The sequence below is a fragment of the Anopheles ziemanni genome, chromosome 2 (assembly GCF_943734765.1).
Source record: "Anopheles ziemanni chromosome 2, idAnoZiCoDA_A2_x.2, whole genome shotgun sequence".
Classification (NCBI taxonomy): domain Eukaryota; kingdom Metazoa; phylum Arthropoda; class Insecta; order Diptera; family Culicidae; genus Anopheles; species Anopheles ziemanni.
In genome coordinates, this window is record NC_080705.1 from 91,942,313 (window position 1) to 91,962,599 (window position 20,287).

The 20,287-nt window shown below is 43.7% G+C and overlaps 4 protein-coding genes across 4 annotated transcripts; 1 reads left to right on the forward strand and 3 right to left on the reverse strand.

The window, feature by feature from the left end:
* Positions 1-7,626: 7,626 nt before the first annotated feature.
* LOC131281417 (tetraspanin-9) lies at positions 7,627-8,861 on the forward strand. The gene is made up of 6 exons (XM_058310747.1): positions 7,627-7,689; positions 7,791-7,982; positions 8,045-8,239; positions 8,316-8,470; positions 8,538-8,652; positions 8,721-8,861. Exons 1-6 carry the CDS (start codon positions 7,627-7,629, stop codon positions 8,859-8,861), a joined length of 861 nt encoding a protein of 286 aa, XP_058166730.1.
* A 739-nt stretch (positions 8,862-9,600) lies between these two features.
* Positions 9,601-10,412, reverse strand: LOC131282222 (uncharacterized). Its single transcript, XM_058311631.1, has 4 exons — positions 10,239-10,412; positions 9,968-10,093; positions 9,770-9,898; positions 9,601-9,705 (listed from the first exon to the last, which is right to left on the reverse strand). The coding sequence occupies exons 1-4, from the start codon at positions 10,410-10,412 to the stop codon at positions 9,601-9,603; spliced, it is 534 nt and encodes a 177-aa protein (XP_058167614.1).
* A 919-nt stretch (positions 10,413-11,331) lies between these two features.
* Positions 11,332-12,216, reverse strand: LOC131282118 (uncharacterized). Its single transcript, XM_058311515.1, has 4 exons — positions 12,067-12,216; positions 11,821-11,949; positions 11,573-11,704; positions 11,332-11,421 (listed from the first exon to the last, which is right to left on the reverse strand). The coding sequence occupies exons 1-4, from the start codon at positions 12,214-12,216 to the stop codon at positions 11,332-11,334; spliced, it is 501 nt and encodes a 166-aa protein (XP_058167498.1).
* A 3,060-nt stretch (positions 12,217-15,276) lies between these two features.
* On the reverse strand, positions 15,277-19,976 carry LOC131294735 (pancreatic lipase-related protein 2-like). The gene is made up of 5 exons (XM_058322780.1): positions 19,646-19,976; positions 16,284-16,344; positions 15,807-16,198; positions 15,411-15,741; positions 15,277-15,331 (listed from the first exon to the last, which is right to left on the reverse strand). Exons 1-5 carry the CDS (start codon positions 19,974-19,976, stop codon positions 15,277-15,279), a joined length of 1,170 nt encoding a protein of 389 aa, XP_058178763.1.
* Positions 19,977-20,287: the final 311 nt, after the last annotated feature.

Below are 20,287 nucleotides of genomic sequence, written 5' to 3' on the forward strand. Positions count from 1 at the left end.
TTATTTTCGCTTGCGTAACTTCTTTCTGGACGCCAGTGAAGATTGTTTGGAGAACGATTTTTTTTTCTAACGGCACGGAACCGGGTTTAGTTAGCCTCCTTTTACTTTCATCATTGAAGAAAGATGTGATCTTTAAGTGCAAGTTGCAAGCATAAGTTACACGGCGGTATTTGGTAATGTGAGAAAATTACTCATTCGACGTTGCCTTTCTTTTTCGCCTTTTATTTGGGGATAAAAATAAATGTGGAAGATGATGTAGAGAGAACGGTCTCTCCCACAAGCTGCTGCTGCGTGCAATTTGACTGCAATTCATCAGCCGGCTGCTGCGGGGCACAAAATCACAGATCTACAGCAAAACGTGTGAACGATCAGGAAAATTGCCCTCCTGACGCCTGCAGCACCGGCTTGGTTACGTGGAAAGTGAAAACATAAACAAAAGCGGTTACGTATGGCAGAAGCTCTCGCGTTGGCTCTCGAACGCAAGAATTACGATGCGCACATTTCCTTTCCGTTTTTCCAGCTTTTCATTTTCATCTTCTTGCGCCGCCGGGCCGAGGAACGGTCGAGTGGAGGTGAGATTGAACGTTTATTTATTTCTTCTGGGCGGCGAAGATGGCCCGCGCATGTGAACATCATAATCATTGCAATTTCGGTTGGTGTTTTTTCACTCGCCTCGAGCCGATGTGGCTTTATTGGCACGCGGTAGGGAAAATGCAAAAACAAACTCAATCGTCCCACAACATCCATGGTTCCCATCATCGCGGAGTTATAAAACTTCACCACCCCTCGTCGATCCGATGGTGGCGTGGTATTATCGTTGTTAATTTTACTACACGCTAAGTCACACCGCTTTTAGTGGCATATTCTTAAGAACAGTTTTGCCGTTTTATAGCGCTTTGGGTTTCTCATGCCGGTCGACGTGTTACTTCACTCTCATCTGAGGAGCCACCTTGTATGTATCTATCCCTCTGTGAAGACATTTTTCTCCTGTTCGTTGCCCCGAAGCACAAGAATGTGTGAATGAGTTGTAATTCAAATAGCACCAGCGATAGACGTTGGGAAACTATTTATTGTCGGTTTCCATAGCCAAAGATTGTTCCATTTTTTATCAACCGTCTCACTTATTCAATTTTGTTTATTACTGTGTTTTATAGCTGTAATTAATGACCATTACTATTAACACAACTGAATGACTTTAATAAACTGACTTGTCGTACATTTGAGTTGGTCTGTTTTCATATAAAATTACTATACTAAAATAAATGTTGCTCGACAAAAAACTTATATTAAAATGTTGTACTATTTCTCCACTAAACTTGAGCGACAAGAAAACTCTATTAAAAGTTTGTGTGAAATCAAACCTATACTTACGCTTTATTTTAATTACTCATGGGAGATTTTCTCACCTTTAAAAATGACTCTTTCAGAAGGCCCTACAATTGACCGGTTTTAAATCTTGTGGTACCAACGAGATTTTCATTCCGGAACAGATTGAAGAAAACCCGTTTGCTTCCGTAAAAGAATTTCCCTTCACCATTGCTTAGATTTTGATCTTGAAGCACGTGGATTATCGTTTTATTGCCACCACCGGGGGGTGGCTTTCAAACCGTATCTTAAAAACAATCAGTCCCTTTTCCCCCAAGAGGCGCGAGGTGGTCAGTGTTTAGGGGAGAATAGTGAAAGATAGAAAAGAGTGTTCCTAAACCGAATGCTGACCCACATTAGAAGAAGGTGAGAACTGGATCGCCATTAGTGGGGTAAGTAAAAGCCCTTTTCCCGACGAGCGCGAAGGTCCGATGTGACTGAAGAGCGGTTGGTCTCCAGATCTTTTTTTTTTTATCATGCAATCGAGTGAAAAACAGCACCGGGGTACCAGTTTTAATTTTTCTCCCTCCGCAACGCTCGTGTGGAGTTGATTTTTCCCCGCATGATTTGAAGAAAGAGAAGGTAAGAAAAAGGTTCCCCCGGACCGAGGCCGAAGACCGAAGATGTACCGAGAAAGAGGCCAATCGGCCAACATTTACGATGTCACTTTGCCAGCTCGGTTGCGGACGGCGAGCTGTGGCTTTTGCCCATTTGTGGACTCAAAGCTGTTTCCTTTTCCGCTTCCCAATGTGCCGGGCATTGCCGTCTGCCGTACGCTTTGTGCCAGCAGTGTGAAACGTACGTGTGTGTTCTACGGCTTCCCATCTCCCCATCTATTCCCAGGTGTAGCGAAGCTAAGAGCCTTAGGCAAGACTTGGGCTGGAGTTAAAAGAAAACAGACACACACACACACACACACAAAGAAAACCAAGGGAATCGTCAAACTTTTACGATGGCCAAGTAATAAGCCCTGTAGTGATATTTACCATCGAACGACGGAGAAATGCGGAACAAACATCATCACTCGCACATCATCGAAGGCAAGCTTGGGTGACATTTAACATCGAGCGAGTGAAAGAAGACATTCAGTTTATGTGTTTTGTTTTTTAGTTTGATTTGTGTACTTTCATCCCGATAAGCTTTAGTTTGCGTTTGATTGATTAAATTCAGGAATGGAAGTGATAGCTTATTAGATTTTCATGATTCAAAAATAAAAAATATGAGAAAAAATACGGTCTTTTAATTTGCTTCGAATGTCTTGAATGTATGTTATCAGATATACAATTTTGCATTTCATTTGTCTATTCGCAACTGCTCAAGGTTTACGAATGGGGGGCTCGGCCTTACGGAGGCCTCTAAAAGCGTATTAATTTATATCTTGACAAACGCCAACTGGTGGTACGATTACCTGCTTAAATGTTGCTCCTGATAAGCATTCGCCTTGAATGCAATTGTTTGCAGTAATTTGCCCGTGTGCATTAGTGTGCGCTTCTGAGCTGGAGTTGCAGTTGGATTAAGCGAGTAAATATTATTCTCTATGCGGAATAAAGCACGAGCCGATGTTCTTTTACTTCCAGCTAACTTGCCACTTTCATCACGTTTTTTGAGATGTTTTAGATTTGACTTTTGCTTACTGATCTGTTGAAACCGGGAATTGATAGAACACCGCTTAATGAAAATGTTTTTCCGGCGAAAGCTAAGTATGGGGCACGTGTTCGAAAGGGCATGTTTTGTAAAAAAAAATGAAGCAACAAGTTCATCACGAAGCGCCGAGGCAAATCTGGCGGAACCCGACGGGACAGTTTTGTTTGACAGGACTGGAGATAAATCATACGTAACCCTCGCTGAGTGGTAACGCTGCGGTGTTGATGGTTTCCGTTCCGTCTGTCGGCTCGTTCCGAGGTCCGCAGTAGAGTTTGTGATTGCAACGAGTACAAATGTGCATTTCCGCCGCACCGAAAACGCGGCCACCAGTGACGAGGGAAAGGCAAGGTACATTCGCTCAGTGCTGAGCATAGAGTTTATGATTATTGCAGGCAAAGTGCACCGCAAACTAGAGCCAGTGGTTGGGGAAGGCTTTAATAGGCCAAGGGGAAGAGCTTGGGGAGAAAATTAGTTCAACGCAAGCGGACATGGCTACTTCACAGCGCTTCGTCCATTAGGCGCAGGGGGAGGAAAGCGGGGCTGGGGCACAGGTTGCAGTGGAGATGACATAATACACGAGGGGATTCGAGGGCACACTTCATAAATTTGCATCAAGGCATGTCACAACTGTCTAGCAGTTGAAACATGTATGCCCATTCGAAAAAAGACTTATTCGAACTAGGTTTGTTATAATCTGGTTCTCATTCGCAAATGAATTGCTTACAGACTCTCTGTAACCCTCGTTTATATCTTTTTTATCGTTTTTTTTAAGTTTATCAATTTATAGTCTTTTATTGGTTATTTTTTAATTTCCTTTTCTTCTTCTATTTCAGAGTGCTTTTGACATGTTCTAAAGGAACTCTTATCAACAAAACTTGCTGAAAACTGAAACTGAGAGTGAGTAGAATAATGCAAATTCATTATTTTGTGTACATATTGTTAATAATAATTGCTTTCACAAAATTACCCTGCGCATGGTACTAATAAATTTCATATCGCATAAAACTTAACCCATCATTTTTAACCCTTATTATTTGTCACCTTTTAGCCCGGTCGACTTCATGCTAAAGATGTATAACAACTCAATACAATTTCTGTCCAACCGCCATCTCGATCTCGTGACGTTCCCAAAATGGGACATCGGGAGCACCCGCGCTATTTACCGTGTGCCTTTGGAATATCCCCTGGAACCGACCAAACTGGAACGATACAACTAGTCACCGCTTACATTTTGGTCGCTGACGCCTGGAACTTGGTCTCGAGCGTAGATTCTGACTCACGGAGCCGCTCGTTCCGTTCGTTCCGGATTGTGAAGTTTGGAGGAAAAAATGCCCATGATACCTTTCATACCGGACATGCCGGGTGGATACGGCTGGTGGCCTTTATCCAACGGCGTTTGTCGTCCGGTAGGCAACCCCAAAAAAGGGTTAACGGTATACACGGTGGATTGCGAGCAGCCCCGTGGACCTCGGGGCGCGTAATGAAGATGGTGATAATAAAATAGACGCTAAAGAACGAAACTCATCCACCAACAAAAAGGCTGGTGTACGAATGAGAAACCGTTTCTCATGCTGGACATTGGAGCCGGCGCTTTTTTTTCCTCCAAATGGCCTGGTATGCTTCACTTCTCTCCACCTTCAAACCGTGGATAATTGCTTCATGTGGCGCGAACTTGACGCTCATCGAGCGGACAATTGTCGGAAAAGAAAATGTACCATTTCGGTTGCCTTCCGTCCGAGAGGAAATGTAAATTTCAAAACCTGGAAAAGTCACGACGGGCGAGACATGATTTATTGTCCCCAATAGTCGCTGTCGAAGCAGGAGATGGCTTTTGGGCTATGAATAATTCAAACTCTCTAGGCATGATTCGGCTCTTTCGGGGCTTAGTACCACGGCTACCTAACTTGAGAATGTTTATCCAAGTGTAATGTATTCGCTTGGAATTGTGTTTCAAGGTGCAATGACTTCATCGAATATTGCATAATAAGCATCGTGTGTTTGGCTGGATGAAATGTGAATTTGGGATCAAGATTTATTCTTGTCCAACACCGAGTCAAGTTTGTCAAAGTTAAGTTCTCCAACATTTAAGTAAGCTACTAATTAAAATTAATCGTCCAAATATGATTATTGAGCTTTCGAGGTTCCTACAAACATAATAACCTTGAATGTTCCATTCCTACACCTGATCTACCATTAATGCTTCCAATATGCGATTACTTTCGATTCTCATGATCGGCACAAGAAACTAGATAACACTGTAATCATTCCTTTATAATTGTCGGTGAAAGTTTCTGTTTTCTTCTCTATAGATTTTTGTTAAAACGAAGTGTGCTGAGATTGATGCTCATCGCGTTTCCTCGCTAGTGTACGTATTTGCTAATTCGTTCGAGATTTGAGCAGACAACCTCCTCGCCCATTTAGACCACGCTTCACTTTCGTTTGCCCACACTAACCACCACCGAAGCCGAACCCGAAAACCACAAATTTGTGGCTTAAAGGGGGAGATTAAGTTAAATTGGTCAGTTGTTTTTCGGAACCGACGGGTACTTACTGTGGTCCAGCTAATTACCAATTACAAACAAGCTCTCGAGCAAAATACGAGGCGCGGGCAAAAGCGAGCGCAAAATCAACTCGCACGCCTCCGCTTCATCGACGCCCACCGGTGTTTAGGTGTGGGCTGTGTGCGAGTCTTAACTACTTGTCCATAAAGAGAGGCTAGATGAAATGTAGAAACAAAATAGTCACGGATAAAACGGTCAGATTATGTGCGGCTACTCGTTTTCTGAATAGGATGTTTTATTTCCTAGGCAACATAGTGACTAATCTATCAATACACTCGGGATGAGTCAAGCGTACAAAACTACAAAATAACACTTTTCTGTAGGATGCCCGAAGTGTTTCCGTAATACTTTCTGCTTAGTGAAATCAATGAACATCATTATTACGGTCAATCTATTGCGAGCTTTCAGCAGATGGATTCAACGTGCTCAATAATTTATTTTGATTGAGGTGAAATTGCTTGACAAGTGCATTTTTATTGTGTTTCAAATTGTGGATTTTCATTTTCCGATAAAAGTGCGAAACGTATGTGAAACCCTACAATTTAAAAATGGAAAAATTAGGCGTTGTATGAAAATGCTTTTATTTGGATTTACCTTCCAAAACGTTGCACTTTCCATTCCGTTCCAAATTATGTAAATGCTCTTGTGCTCAGACACTGTTATTGATGGATAGAATTTAATAGAATTACAAATGGGTAAAATTTAAGCTTTCGTTCGTATTCAATATCAGTAGCCAAACGAATTCATTATTTTGTCGGGCTTTTCCGGGTCTATGGCAGCAGGGATTATCTTAAAGAGGATCATATGAATGTTTCCGGAACCATAAAGTAAAGTCAAAGAAACGATACCGCCGGGTTCATCGATGTGACTTGAAAGCCACTGACCGATGCAGCCAGCCCGGAGCATAATTGGCCGCTAATGTTTGGGCCCTTTGTTGGCTTAACGGTTGTAGGCCGAAGGCACCGGGGCTTATGCTTTCCACGTATTTTTGAAGACGGTGGAACACGCTTTCCATATAAAAAAAGCTCAACGTGGATACCACCTCCCGGCCCTTTTGAAATATTAACATGAAACATATTTTATGAGCGCAGCCCGAAGCTAAACCGTCGTTTTGTATACATTTATGAATGTGCAGTTCCGTACCGCGGAAGCTGTTTTTGCCTTTTTTCCAGAGCCGTTTTGTTTCGTTTTCTTTTTTTTCGGTTCATCATACCCCACACCGGTATGCAAATGATGGTACATAATGAATACATCCGCTTCGGCAGAAGACACTCGCATAGCGGATCGTCTCATAATGCGTTTGTGTTGCCCTCCCCCCTAGGGGTTGGGAAGTGCTCTACAACCCTTCGAAATGTTCCTGTGGGAATTGAGAATCAAGGTTGCGGGCAACGAAATAAAAAAAAAAACAAATCCAAATCCTCAACCGAGGGAGGAAGGCTATCGTCACGCGGAAATTTGGGTTATCAACGATAATAATTTCGCTGTGCTTCCAAGCTGTGGAAAGGGGTTGGTAATGTTCCGTGGTACAAAGTTCCCAGGGCTTAGTTTGCTTAATTTATGATTTATTAGTAAATATTGCATAGTAACGCAACCTACAATAGGGAGGTAAGAAAAAAAAATTAGTTTAATTTTAAATTGTTTTACCTAAAATATGGAATATTTGATGTCGTTGTAAGAAAAGTAGTTTATTTGGAATGGAACATTTGTAAGCACATTTTACACACCCTTTTTCTTTAAAAAGAAATAATAACTCTGGTTGTAAAATTTGTTTTCACTTATGATTTTACTTAATACACACTGCACATGTTTTTTTTTTCTAACTAACACAAAGATTGGTTTAATTGCTCTGATAGTTTAAAAGTAGTAATTTCGTTGAAAACTTCATACTTTTTTCATCGCTTGGCTTTTTCATCGCTTTTGCACGCTATTCATGCACGTGTTGCTTAGCTTGTTGCATACATTTGGGCGCACATTTTTCATAGCAAAACAATTTAGCAATTATTGAAAATCGTTTCGTTAAACTCCCTGTTCTACTTATTGCTGTAATTCTAGAACAATGGGCAGTACAGGTTACACGTGCATACGACGGACATTCTGCTCGTTCAACATTCTTATCTGGGTAGGTAGTTCGGTTGTTTCGGCATGAACAGCCTCTACTGATTTCGTTTGTCGTCTTTTCTCCCGTCGAATCCGTGACGACTCCCTTTGCTCAACAACTAGCTCTGCGGCAGTGGTTTCCTTGCCATAGGTGTTTGGTTACACTTTGCCTACCCCGGCTATGCAACTCTACTGCCCGAACATGCCGTGCTCAGTGCCGACTCCATGTTCATCACGGTAGGTGTGATCAGTTTCGTGATCGCCTTCTTCGGCTGCTGTGGCTCCTGGTTCCAATCGAGATGTTTTCTCGTGATAGTAAGTCTCCCTAGACAAGCTAGTGAAATTCCATTTTCTAACATCCTTAATTTTTTTTGTAGTATTTCACACTGGTTGTGTTGCTGTTCCTGAGTGAGTTCTTGTTGGGTTCGTTGGCGTTTGTGTTCCGCGGTGGAATCGGTCGCATGCTGGCCCAGGAGCTGAAGTACGGCATCGAGAAGCACTACAATGTGTCCGATCGTGGTGGTTTCCTGACCCCTTCGGTAGCTTCCATTTGGGACAATCTTCAAGTCGATGTAAGCTATGAAAGTTTCTCCGGGGAAAGTGTTCCAGCGGATTGTTTCCTGACGCTTAGCTTTTTGTTTATTTTAGTTGCAATGCTGTGGTGTGTCATCCTACGAAGATTGGTACGATATCAGTGCGTGGCCAGGCGAGCGATGGGTTCCACGATCCTGCTGTCGTCCTCAGTATGGCTCAATGTTTGCGGAGGGCTCTGGAGATGATCTACCGAACGTTGATTGTAGGAAGTAGGTGTTCACACACTTCATCACAATCGTGGCCATGAACGTCATTTTCTTAATAATTTTCTTTTAGAGCGGGTAATCCAACCCTGCTGTGGGACAAAAGCTGTGGTCAGATTCTCCAGATGTGGTTTGTTCAGCGGCTTCACATCGTAGGAACGGTTGGCCTAGTGATAGGTTTCCTTCAGGTAACAATGCGTCCCTGATTGTGGTGTGAGATAGCCTGTTGAATTTCTCGTTTTCTATTCCCTGGCAGCTATTTGGTCTAATATCGTCGATGCTGTTGTTCTGTACGGTCAAGCACAAACGTTCCTCAAAAACGTACAAATCATACTCCCCAACGGTCGACACGACGCTCAATCGCAACGGAACCAGTGGCACCTACATGGACGATTGACTGTATGGCTGAGTGGTTTCGCGAACGCCAAAGCCGAACACCACAAACAGCACCGACACTAAACCAAAATGGGAATCAATACTCACCTGCTCCTCCGGGGTCAGCTTTGCGCCGCCAGGAAGCAGGGACATGGTTGTGTGTACGCGAGAGCGTACGTGTGATCCTCGATGCGCGACAAGATAGCGCAGAAGATTGTGCCAAAAACGATGAAACAAATCAGACAAATCAACTAACATAAAGTAACACGGGATGCATAAGATAACTGCATGAATGAAGACAATATAACGACGTAAGTACAGATCAAATGGTCAAATGAAACCCGTGATTAGATGCACGAGCAATATGGGAGAATGGTGCTGATGTAGCAAAGAGGACGCTACAGTTTAAGAAATATGCGATGCGACAGGGACCCTAGATTAGAGGTAGAACTTCAGATTTTTATTTATACACATTGAAAACCTATTTTTAACTCTTGGCCACCATTCGTTTGGTTTGGCCGATATCTCGCGCGTAATACACGGGGCGACAAAAACTGCCTACAACTACCACAACCCCATTACCAAGGATCAAGTTCTCGCGTGTTCGGTTCGTTGACACCGTGCAGGAACGCTTTAGTCACGGAAAAGGATCAATAGAGGTACATTCCAGGCAATTATATACCCAGCGCATGTTACGATTTTAGGTATTTACAGAACCAATAAATTACGATTGACAGACGAGAGGTTGATTTTCGATAGACTTATTTGATTTCCGCATCTTCCAACCCAACCAGTACGGCTCCGATTTGGTTCAGTCGGTCAAGGACGCTCTTGTTCAGATTGGTGACGGCACCTTTCGGAATTTTCTACAATGGTTAAACAAAAGATATAAGTTTCAAGTGGAAGAGATTCGTGGATTCATATCCTCACCTCAATAATTGCATTAAACACGTTGGATAACTGCTCTACTATGCCAACGACTCCTCTTCGCAGAGGTTCGTCCTTTACGTCGTTACCGAAGTAATCCTTCGGTGGTGTTTGGTCAACAAGTGCCGGAACCTGTAGCGATTTTGTTTGAAATATTCTATTAATATCACATTAATAATCTCGCTTCTTTATTATTCTTACATTTCCTTTGTCGACGAACTTTTTTTGAAGAGAGTCTAGCTTTGTCAACACACTGGAATCGAAATCTTCCTTTTCGAGCTTTGCTTCACGCATCCGTGGTTGTTCATTTGATAACAGGCCATATACCTATAATGACAATTGCATGTAAAATAACATTTTATACTCCTTTACAGCATTTTTATCACACAAAACTGTACACAGATGAACCATAAGTTCCAAGTGAACACATGAGCTTAACAAATTGCTTTACCGTGAGACTGGCATGACTCACCTTGTTGTTTCCCACGTAGGTCACTGTATGTAGTAGCTCATGGTCATCTCGGATTTTGGCCTCCACATCGGCTGGATTAAGACGGCCTGGTAGTGGGAGGCAATGCAGTTGACTTACTAGAGACAAAATGCTGATACACCACACCAAAATACATGCTCCGAATCGTACGATCATCTTGCTTTTCGGATCGTTTATCGCTCGTAGTAAGTGGAACCTTCTTATAGTAGCACTGCAAATGACAACTAACTTCACACAGCAAAAGATACAGCAGCGCACCGAAACTGAAACTCCCCTGATCCGTTCGATCGATCACGGGCAACTGGCTCGCAGTCTTGTGCAAGCGACCTCATCGTTCTGCTCACATCTTTGCTTGCCAAACTTGCCCAAAATGTTCCACCTCTCCGCGTGCTTTTCGGCTATTACCGAAAACCCTCCAAAACATCAAGCCAAATATTAGCTAACGGCGGTTCGCGTTTGCTTTTGCAGGCAGAGTAAAATGCTGTTGCTGAGTGGACGCTGCTTCGGAGACGTTTGGCAGGGCTGAACATGGCGCAGACTTGATTCTCCGTCGGCCGAACCAGCCGTCGCTTGCGATTATCTAACCGAAAACGCAGCTCTGCGCGTTCGTATGCGCATCTACAATGTGCTCGCGCAGCAGAAGTCCATTGATGAATGCGGGTTTGTTTGAATTTATCATTTCTACCACGGCTGCACGGTCGGTCAAGCAAAGGTGTACACTTGATATCTTAACCTCTGATGCGTCCACACACGCTGTCGTACCTGAAGAGGTTAAGATGCATTTCAGCTTCTTGGTTGTATAGAGAACTCCCGGCGACTACTGATTTTTTAAACTTTGGGAATCGATGCTCGTGTCTCTACCAACCATTTGTCTTCTAATAAAATATGAAAATCAATTTAAATTAGAAAGCACTTTATTCTGCAACATCCTACAACAATCACAATAATTTGGTTTAATATTTCTAAGCAAGTACAAACTTTAGGTTTATTTACATTATACACTTATCCTTTATCACTTTACACTGTACATGTTTTTTTTGGATCTTGAAGCCTTTATCTACCACCTCTTTACTCATCATCGCCTCAAACCTACTAAAGCTGCTCCAACGTCGTTCAGCTTATCGTTGGCCTGCTTCTGAAATCCGCTAAGAAGTTTCTTTGGTGCCTGTTTATGAAGAAATAAAATAGTTAAAATGGCAATCAAAAGTCGCTTCGGGATGAAATGGTTTTCGCCGAGGATTCCGCAAAAAAAACAAACCCGGTAAACCCCGGGAACGAACGTCCTTGACTGAGTTGTTAAACGGGACGGTACTCACCGCTATGACGGAGTTGATGAACATGTTCACCTTGGCGGTCGTTTCGACGAGCGGTTTCGTGATAAAGTAGAACTGGTCGCCCGTGTTGCCATACTTGTCCGATTCCCTGATGTTATCGATGAGTGGTTCGGCCTGACGATGCGTCCGTTATTTGGGAACATTTCGCGAATTCACGTGAAGCAAAAGAGATGAATTGGATTGAGACATTGCGATCAACGAATAAACGAGACCATGACGCGGGGGCTTACATCGAAAAAGCTCTTCACTTTATGCTGCAGACCATCGTACTTGCTGTAGATGTTCGATGGGAAATTGTCCACCTCCTTGCGAGCGTTATCCTGATCGGGCGGGTTGTCGTAAATTTCTAGTGCAGCCACCTGGAAGCACCAAGAAGACCACATAATCATCCTTTGACGACGGAACTAAATTCACTAACAAAACACGTTTATCGCACTGTATGTTTTTGAACTTATTCCAAACATCCTACCACTTACATAAGTATTGCCCACTTTGGTGACCTGCTTCACCTGCTCGTCGTACTTTTTATCACGAAACTCATCGTCATCTTGCTTTCCGTAGGGTGCGGCCTTCACCAGCAAGAACGTACCGAACAGGGACAGGATCACATTAACTCGCACAATCATCTTTTTCTAATCTGATTCTTTTGCTTAATCCTTAAACAGTGGAATGAAAGGATAAACCGAAGTTGAGGCTTTCAACTAATTTCACCCTTAAGAACAGACGACGAACCTCGAGTGTAGTGCACACTACCTTGCTGCGATCAGCTATCGAACGTTCCGAACGTAATGCACGGTTAAAACTGAAAGTGAAAAGAACTCTCGAGCTTGTGGTAAAGTGTAGCTGGAAGAAGCGCCAGATCGCGACCGCTTTTTTTTTTATATTAGTAGGCCATACTCTTTCCCTCTCCGCCGGCCTACGAAAGAGCCAACGATCATGTTATTTGTTTGTGTGTGCACGCGCGCACGGGCGCTGGTTGGCAGGTGGTAGTTAGTGGTCATTTAAACCCTCACACAGTCGACACCGCCGCGACACACTTACTGGCTGGTCGGGGTTGGATTCTCCCTGCAACCCCTGCCCAGCAAGGGGTGGGGGGAATGGCGTGCCTATTCGATTTTCGAAACCAAAAGAGTCGCCGGCTTTTTTTTATATTTTCATCAGCACTCAGCACGCGCCTTCGGCCGCCGTGTGGTGGTTACTTAACACGTGTTATGCAGTCCGCAAGCGCAGGCAAACTGGCTACACGGTACGAAGTAGGTCTCCAAGTCGGCGCGGCGTCATGGGCCATGCGCACTTGCGGCTACAGGTTCGTCGCCTGCTGCCAATGATGCTGTGATGCAGTGACTTCTGCACCGGCACGCCGAATCAGTGAACTACGACAAAGCGCGACCCGTGCACCCTAAACCCTTGGGTGCTGTTGTGCGTTTATGGCGAGAACAACAGTAGTTCAAGTTGCTAAGGAAAAGTGTTACTGCCCTCTCAAGGGTTAACAGTTTGTTGTTCAACAAATCAGCTGGAGAGCTCAGCTATGGAGCAAAGCAAGCAAGGTGGTACCGGTTTTGGAAGGTTCCAGTATCATTTTAAAACAACTATACAACTGATTGGGCCATTTTATTGGAGTCGCTGTAGTGCCGGACATTTGGAGCATGACTTCAAAACCATTGCAGACATGAAACATTGATTCAACAAACACGAAAGCCTTAAATTTATCTTCATGGATAAATGTTCTATCGTATTGACTCTAAATGCAACCTTTATTTATTTCAGTTGAACGCCTTACGTTTAATTATTCACACATATTCGTTGTCGCGACAGTGACGAATCATTTCACGTGAAGATCAAGACGCGTCGAAAACCTTGACAATTTCTTTCGACCGTCAATTCGCTTCCGTGTGCTTTCATCCACGTTGTGTTGCGTGAGTTATTCCGGTTTCGAGCGCGCGAGTCGAAACGTTGACCTTGGGGGAAATTAAGACAAGGTTGCCTCAATTGGTTTCGTTTGTGTTGTGCCTTGTTTGTTAACACCTATTTTATCGGTTTTCTATTTGAACACCTTTTGGAACATCTCGCCAGGAAAATGGAGTAGTCCAGTTGTATTTAAATGGGATCCAAAATAGAACATTCTGGCGAAGGTTCGGTTAAAGCGTATTCTCCGAAAAGAAATGTTTATCCATCCAAGGTCCGGCTAAGAAAAACAACCTTCCCAACGTGGGACGTTTGCCTGATGAATGGGCTGAAAATTGAAATGATGGACCTAATATCCGGTGCCAGCGACGAAAGGCCATTCCGCGACGGACATTTTTATCTACAACCATCTGTTGATTCACGACACTTTCTCAGAGAGGGTTGGCGAAAATAAATGCCAAAGAGCACGGCCAAGCCAAATCAGCTTCCGGTCCGGCGTGGAGAGACTCAAAATAGAGGACATGATTAACGTAGGGTGTTTTGAAACGGTTGAGTTCAGCGGGACGAAGAAATTTCATTCATCCTTATCAATGGAACATTCTTGAATCAATATTCTGTTTCCTTTTTAATCGTGCAGATGCTCCAAAAAAATCATTGGAACCGGCAATAATTCTTGCGCAATAGGTTGAAATTTTTATGTTCAAATATTCAACATGCGTAACCAGGTGGGTTCAACGCTTTTACATGGGAAAATGTTTCCCTCATCCAGCTTCCAATGCAGGGCGAGACATATTGGTGAGATAAATCACGAGTCCCGTCACGGGATAGAGTTCACGTTGCCGTGCCATAAGTACACCGAGGGGATCCATCAGTTTCAGCGCGCGAAAAGAGGGTAATAAAAGGACGATGAAAGGAGATTAAACGGGAGACAATCTTCCGGACAGGCAACGGTGGTGGCACGCGCAAACTGCCGGGATATGTTTCCATTTTGTCCCATTCCACGGTTTATCACCGATAATCCCATTCTCCGATGGCAGCAAAGCCGCAAACTCGTGTCCAAGTCGCTAGTCGCTACATGTCAGTTACATGCCGTGGTGCGAATCGTCGCGTGCTTCACGAATCCACTAGGAAAAACGTGTATTGAAATGCGACCCTTGTTCGCTACACGGCAATGCAGGACACGGGAAAAGGAGTCAGGAGTCCTGTTTTTTTCCTATCATGGTTTACTTGTTTTCTCAACATTTTCATTTTAATTGTACTTATTATTTTGCTGAACTATCTATAGTAAGTTTTTCTTGTTTTAGATTTGAAATTTTTAGTTCAGCTTAGTTTATCATTTCAAGTTTATTGAGGGATTAATTGCAACTGCTGTAAAATTCTTACTATCCTGGTGTTAAGCTTTCTTCTCGAAATTAGTTGTGTAAGATTCCACTTGATGACGCCATCAGAAAGCGTGTACTCATGTATCACACACGTGTTCGGCGTCTGGTATGCATGGAAAGTCTTACTATGACGCCAATGCCATGTCGATTATATCGTTCATTTAGTCGGGCAACTTATCGACTATGACGTACGATCTTCTGCCTACGGTTGCGTGGTATGTATTTCGGTACACTTTTTTTTCTCAATTGTTCTTGTTCGCTGAAATGAGTCACATTAATTACAGAGCATGTTGATGAGATTATTATTATTATTATGCGCCCGCTTTTCCATTGATGATTAAGTGTATTTCAAATTCGATTTATATCTTCTTCCTTGATTCTGTGTCAAATTCTGTGGGATCAGTTGTACGGATACTGCGTTGAAGTTCTCGCGAACAAATCTCCTACGAAAGAGCTGGAATCAAATGGAAGAAAAGAAGGATTGAAACAACATGAGGTTTAATCTGCGATTCTTAAATCCACCCAAAACTCACGTCTGAGGCATGTAGTAACCCATCTTAAACCCGGACGGCCAGGAGCTAACGGCGCGCGTGGTGGGGCAATAGTACGGGTTGGAGATAGCCGGAAAGTCGAACCAAAACGCGGCATTGTAGAACTCCGGGCAGAGACCATGCGAAGTCTTCGTGCCGGCGGCGAACTGGAACCATCCGCAGTAACCCATCTGCCAGTCCTTGTGACAGACGCGCCTCTGCGTGCCGAAGTCGGTGCTGGTGTGGATGCACTGTACGCTGGTGGCCGAATCCATCACGCTCAGACTGCTGTATGTAGAGTTCTGGTCAAATCCCAGCCACGCCGCATCACAGGCTGCAGAAGAAGAATGACGAATTACGAAGTCGCAAAACCTGTTCCGTCCGGCAGGACTCTCTCACCATCGATTCGGGCCAGCTTTTGCGTGCCCAGGTTGCGGCCCGCCTGGAAGGCGACGTGGGTTCCTAAGCTGAACGCGAACAGCATGCCATTCGCTGGCGCCATCCCGAAGGCGAACAGTTGGCGTAGTTTCTTCTCCAACGTGCGCGCGATGGCGTCCATTTGCTCTACGGCTTTGGTGTATTCCATGGCCGCGATGGTGGCGTAGTTGAGGCACATGATGCAGCCCTTCCGCTTGAGGACGAAGTTGTTGAGCATCTCCCGGACCCACTGCGTTTTGCTGCAACCCTCCGTCCAGCCGTGTACGATCACCACGAACGGATCGGTCGCTTTGCAGCCGAACGCATCGAAGTTCGTCTCCAGGGTGCCATGATCGGCAAAGGTGTTCTTGTTCCTGAGATTACAGAGACAACGTACAAGTCTTCAAACAGCGCACACAGCGTTGGTTCCAATTCTGGCCAAAATACTTCTCAACCTACCAATCATAGATAAGGAAGTTTATAACCGTATCGTAATCTAAGCTGACGCTTCCAAGAAGAGCTGCAGAATTATTGAAAAGCCCCACCAATATCACCCCAAAACACACCACCGATAAGGTCTTCATTCTAAGAAATTATTGAACAGGAGATCCTTTGAAAAACCCAACAAAAATTCACTTCACTTGCTAAAAACTAAAACCGTTTAAAAATAAACTCAGCACTGGCGAGTGACGTCTCCGAACAAGTTCACCGACCGACGGCGAATGCAACGATGCACATTTTGGGTGCATTCTTTTATACTCAAGAGTTGCGTTAGATGATAATTTGGCCTTCCGCATGTATTAGTTTTCGGCATCCCTGCGCACGTTGTTCTCAGTTGTTCTTGATGCCACAAAACTAAGACAAACGCTGGCAAAGATGCAAAAAAGGGGAAACGATTTGAAAACCTGCTTCGCCAACGGCATGCATGTTGGGCTAATTATTTTCCTGGAGTCTGCTTTATTGCGATCGATAAGCTGTCGATAAAGTTCTTTCACTTTTCGCGGTGCGTTTAAACTTGTCTGTTGAAATCATCTTGTCGGTTGTTGTGAATCTGTCTACAACTTCTTTCTTATTCCACTTCTGGCGTGGAAACGCAAACGTGTTGTTTGTCTTCTTTAATCCGAGCCGAAATAAATATTTCGAGCATTCCCGATTTGTTTTTGTACGCTCAGGATTATTGGATTACCCATGAGCCCTTCAAGTTCAGTTCACTTTTTCTTTCTTCCTCAACTTGCTTGAGCGAACAGGAATGTTTGCAAGAGGGATTTTTATTGCCTGGGTTCCTTGGACGCCGCTTCCATCGGGTGCTTGAATTCGTAGGGATGGTTAATCGGATAGGTTACCTTTAAAATTGAACACTTTAAGAGCCCAGACATCACAACGTATTCCCTGGTGTCGTGAAACATGTTAAACAGTTCGTTTGATCTACATTATGATTGAAGATTATCACGCTACCGTGCACAATTTTCCACCAAACATTAAACAATTACCACGGCGGGCTGATTGGTGGGAATAACCTTTACCTCTGCTCATAAAACCTTAATGTTCACGGAAACACGACAGCTTTTCCCGGGAAATATCGGCGCCGTACGGTTTTCCATCTTCGATTGGTTCGCTTTTGTGCACGGTCGAGTGTTGTATCGCGGCATTAAGCGAATCCTCCTCGCGGGTCGCGGGAAAACACTTTAAAAGATGGTTTGACATTTTCCCCCAAACGAGGCGTTCCGTTTGTGCCCAAAAGGAAAAGTACGCGCAGTCTCCTGGATACGGGAAAAAAAGGATGCGATCGAGTGTTTGGAGGAAAAGGTGAAGATGCCGTTTTTCTTGGAACGAAGAATTATTTCCATTCGATATGTTTTGGCTTGTGCGGTGTACTGCTCGAACCCAATGACCTTTCAGTTTCCCAATTGAATTAGATGTCGAAATGGGCATGTCCAGTTCGCACATGGTTTGATGATTGTAACAACATTTTCCGTCTCTGGAATGCTGGTGGAATTTATCGGCCTCAAATTCTCCCTGATCAATAACGACTTAGTGCATTATAGATTCAAAACATGCAACAGATTTGGCAATCGCGTACCAAATGTCTAAAAAATCGTCAAAAGACTGACGTAAATTTCCCAAAATCCTCACCCCCATGCAATGTTCGCGCCTCACCCAACACTTGTTGCGCGTTGGGGCTGGGCATTGCGAGGAGTTGTTTAGGAACGTCTGTAAGTGTTTGTCGGGATGCCCATTTTCATCACCACATCAAACGGAGTGACACCAGCGGAGCGTGCGGGGAGCAACTTTGACAGATTTCCCGCAGTCTCGTGCGGGAGTTACGGTGGAAAACTTGGCACGCATTAGCATTATGAACACACACAAACACATATATATGCCGTACGATAGACGAGAGTGAACGTGGAAAATTTCCAAGGAACGGAATCCGGGGGTTGGGAGCTGGAGGCACGTGATGGAAAGCGACGAGCGCCCGCAATGGGATCGTTTTCCGATGATTAAAAGCCAGAACCAGAGTTCGGAGCTGTCAACGCTTGGGCGATTGCTTCGATTGCATCACTCTTCTCTCGCTTCTCGCTTGGAGATGCCTTTCCACTTGTTGCCTTGCAGCTTCCAGTGCCTCGTGTTATCTCTCGCTGTTTTCCCTGAAGTGCGTAAGTAAACGATGGCGACGAGACGAATGCTGAACTAGTGTCCTCAAGCGACAAATTTGATACATGGTATTAGGAGGAATTATATAAATTCAACACCTCTTCTGAAGCCGTTGCAATTAACGGATTCATTAAGCATGGTAGTTATTATTTAGAATGCCTGTTCTTGACGATTGATTAATCAACTGAAACAAACAATAAATGTCCCAATTTTTTTACAGATGTTTGACAATAAAAGAAAGCCCAAGATTAAATGCAATTCAACAAAACAGTTTTAAATTTCGTTTGAATTTTATTGTATCTTCAAACATCCCGGCTGAACAAAATCACTCAGTTCACTCAGATTCCACCCGTTTCTCCATGTTTCCACTATGTATGCTACCCCGCATGTCCACAAACTTGCTCATCGTGCAACAACATAGAGTCCTCGCCATATAATTTGACATCTCAGCCGGCTCTGCAGTTTGTTGTTTTCATTCGTTGTAAGTGGAAGTGCAGGCAGCCTTTGCAAAATTAAGCAAATTAAAACCAATTTAAATGAAGAAAATCTAGATTAGAGGTGATTGTAACATGTGTATTTAGTGGGAAGAATGTTAAAACGGTAAGTAAAGGCCATATCAGCCGTGTAAAGCACTACAAAAACCTACAACCAAGTTCTAGCCGTACCGCATCGGGTAAGTACGTGAACGTGAAAAATCGTCAAACAGAATAATAAATCTCGTATATTTTTCTGTTTTCAGATAAATAAAGTGAAAAGAATTGTAAAGCTTATAGAATGTAAGTTGGTGTGAGAAATAAATAATTCTGTTGTGAATTTACGACTGGTGTTGTGTTCGTTTCCGAAGGGATTGATGACATTTCAAGATCGGGGATGGGGAAGTTCATCAAGGTAACTCATATTCACTCGCACGGTCACTCAAAATAGGCTTAAGATTCTAACTTCCTTTAAGCAAATCTTAAGCCTATCTTAAGCCTTCGTGCGATGCAACTTCGCATCGCGGGGATGCTACAAAAATTAAAAATTGCCTACTAGATGGCATCGGTGCCGAGCTCTATTTTTTACGCTACGTAAAACTCCCGCTACAACTAATGGGAGTCTAATACGCCCAGTTTTCCCCCTGCTCTCTTTGTACCTTCGATTTTCCGCTCCTTCCCCCAGCATCGGTATACCAATTGACAGCTTTTCCCGACGGATATCACTAGGCTTTTCATCGGACAGCTCACGCGAGGGGCTCGTTCCCGTTGCCAATGGCAAGCTTTCGGCATTACTACTACTACTACTACTACTGCTGCTACTCCACCGAACGAATATCTGTCTGATGATAGTATTATTCGGCGCTCTGTTATTTGTCTTCTCATCCTCCCAGCGCAATCTCTTTGCGGTTGATTTCACTCGCCTACCCCAACAACATTGCAAATCTCTTGTTGCTCCTTCCCGCGCTGCCAGTTTGTCGTTTTCCGCCTCCTTCAACCCTCCCAAAAAGCTGATGTATTTTGACATGACAGCGCTTTGCTTTATCTGCCGATAATATCCCGCCAGGGAACGTACAGACAAGTGCGTTTGTATGGTGATAAATCATAACCATCGTGGCGCTCGAGATTTAATTTGCAAAAAAGACCGAGGATACGTTACAAACATGTCAATCGGAAGTGAAGGAAAATTTATCGGAAAAGAGCGCTCTAAGAAGGGAAGGATTTACAATTACAAAACCTTCCCCCATGTTCACTAATACACGAAAAATTTTACTTTGTGATAAATCCTTAAAAAGTACTCCATGGCAATAATGCTATAATCTGGCATTTTTCCCACAT